Source organism: Poecilia reticulata, linkage group LG3 (genome assembly GCF_000633615.1).
Source record: "Poecilia reticulata strain Guanapo linkage group LG3, Guppy_female_1.0+MT, whole genome shotgun sequence".
NCBI lineage: Eukaryota > Metazoa > Chordata > Actinopteri > Cyprinodontiformes > Poeciliidae > Poecilia > Poecilia reticulata.
This window is the reverse complement of record NC_024333.1, coordinates 32,464,278-32,466,933: the sequence shown is the minus strand read 5'-3', so window position 1 is coordinate 32,466,933 and position 2,656 is coordinate 32,464,278. Positions and strand designations below refer to the sequence as shown.

At 40.8% G+C, this 2,656-nt stretch overlaps 1 protein-coding gene across 1 annotated transcript in view; it reads left to right on the top strand.

Moving 5' to 3' along the window:
* The window catches only part of drd4b (dopamine receptor D4b), a 12,613-nt gene extending 10,325 nt beyond the window's left edge, over positions 1-2,288 (top strand). The window contains exon 3 of the mRNA XM_008406141.2: positions 1,881-2,288. Coding sequence (XP_008404363.1) covers positions 1,881-2,083 — 203 coding nt within the window. The 3' untranslated portion in view covers positions 2,084-2,288. The remainder of the gene's footprint in view (positions 1-1,880) is intronic.
* Positions 2,289-2,656: the final 368 nt, after the last annotated feature.

The following is a 2,656-nucleotide window of genomic DNA, read 5'->3' as shown; positions in this document are numbered from 1 at the left end:
CCTTAAGGTTCATTAACACCAGCGCTGTTAAGTCCGCTCTAATCCAACTCGAGTCCGTCTAGAAAGTTTGGTTTGTTTGAGGTGTGAATGCGTTAYTGAATTCTGATCCACCTACAAATCCAGGTTTCAGTTTGGTTGAAGTGAACTCTGGTTCAGTTTGAATGCATATGTGAACGCCAAGCAGATCGGAGACTGTTCCAAAAGCAGGAAGTGGACTACAGCGCAGGGCATTCTGGGTAAAAACAACCAAAACCAATCCACTAAGCTCGTGATAGCGGGAGAAATAGCTAGTGTGTTTTTTTTTTTATCTAAGACAGAAGAGAAATCCTAGAGGTGCTAAAATCTGACGTCACTGCATCTTTGTTTCTATTTGGTGAAGAAGGAAGTTTTGCTCAGTGTCTTCAGAGGCTTTCATGTTTTCTTCTGGTTCTTGGTGCAGCGCCCCCACAGGCCAGGAGGGGAACATGTTGCTCAAAGGGTTTGGTTGGTTCGACTCAGAGCAGAGAGAAAGAGAAACGCAGGTGGAGCAGATGATGCAACTTTGGTCCCAATCGAACCAAATCTACCGGGCTGTCAGGTGGAAAAGCCCATGRTAACCTGAGGTGACCAAACAAGGTCCAGAATGTTTACAAGCAATTTAGTCCTTTAATTTAGCGCCAACTAAACATGTGAACCAGACACCAACTTCAGTGCCGTTAGCCATTAGCTATAGCTGATACTAGCATACAGGCCACTGATGACACTAGACAACCTCACTCGGTTTGTGAATCTTCCTGCAGACTCTGATCAGAGCTCTTAGGCGAGGAGGTCGACCTTCCTGCAGGTCATCCTGAGTCCCGGGATAAAAGCGGCGCTCCTGACCAACCGTAGCTCCTCATGCAGCGCTGTCACAGCTTAAAGCCTGCAATCCAATTATCACACAACACATGACGTTAAACTCAGACTGAGGAAACAGCCTGAGATCCAGTCAGCGGCTGGTTTCAGCAACAGACGAGTTTTATTCCTCATTATGCTGAGAAGCAAAATAAAATGTTCTGTTTCACATTCAAAACAAACATAATTGGGTGCAAACCGCTCAGCTAAGCAGATTTTAATTCATTGGGTTGAACAACAATAAACTCTCCAGAATAATGAAGGACGAAATCCATTTTACTGAAAACAAAGCAGATGTTCATGATTTCTCACAACATTGAGGACAAGCTGTAGTCTACTCTTTGTTTCTACACAGCTCCCTTGAGGTCTGGACTTTGACTAGSCCACAGCAACACCTTGATTCTTTGCTGATCATTATTGTTCTGTCGATAATCCAGTCTGGTCCATCTGGCCGAATTGATGGGCCTCAAATTTGTCTCTTTTGGCCCACTCAAAGAAAAAAATAAAATAAAATTACAAAAATAAATTGATACAAGAATAAAGTCAAAATAATACGATAAATTTGTAGTAATAAGAGAATAAAGTCGTAAAATTACAGAAATGAACTCAGAAGAGAATACATTAAAAATAAAACAAGAATAAAGTCAAAATAATAATAGAAATAAAGTTGTAATTACAAGAATAAAGTCGTACGAGAATAAGGTCAAAATAATAAAAAAATAAAATAAAAATTACGAGAATGAAGCTAAAATAACGCAAAATTAAAGTCATAATAATTTGGAATCAAGGTTATAAAATTTTGGGAATAAAGTCAAACAGTAGTATTGCAGTGTTGTGTCTCTATTATAATACTTTTTCTCTCATTTCTTTATATATTTTTTATTTTCTTTGCCTATCCCTAATAATTTTAATCTTCTCATCTGTAAAATCAGACCTAACTCTTTGAATCCGACCAGATTCTCACCATCCAGCTCTCTCAACCTGCGGCTCTCCTCTTCGCCCTGCAGGCTGCTTCCTGCTCTGCTGGACGCCGTTCTTCGTGGTGCACACGATGCGAGCGTTGTGCCTGACRTGCAACATCCCCGACGCGCTGATGAGCACCGTCACCTGGCTCGGCTACGTCAACAGCGCCCTCAATCCCATCATCTACACCATGTTCAACACGGAGTTCAAGAAGTTCTTCAAGAAATGTTTCCGGAGCTGCTGCTGACAGCGGATCGCTGCCTCCACAGACTGAAACACCAGAGGAGGTTTGGGTTCACAACGTCAGACTGAGACATTTCCAGTTCGGCTCGCGAACTGGAAAGAAGAGGAAGAACATTTTGTTTAAGTTCTGATTTCATTTGAGGTTTTTATGGATTTTATGTAAAATACTAATGGACTTTGTTTGGTCTGAAATAAAGATTTATTTGACCTTTTGTGGGAGGATGCTGTCCGTCCACCTGTAGCTGGATCTGCTAGCTACAGCCCTGGATAAGAAGATTTATAAGGAGACTGAAGAACACAACAGGTCTGGAAAGATTATCCAATAGCAAAACCTTTGGTGGGCACTGCTAGCTAAAAAGCTAGCTGTGCTAATGCTAAAGCACTAATTAGAAACTTCTGCTAACTCTAAAGCACTAATTAGAAACTTTAGTTCTGCTAACTAAAGCACTAACCATAAACTTCAGTTCTGCTAATTCTAAAGCACTAACCATAAATGTCAGTTCTGCTCATTCTAAAGCACTAACCATAAACTTTAGTTCTGCTAACTCTAAAGCACTAACCATAAACTTTAGTTCTG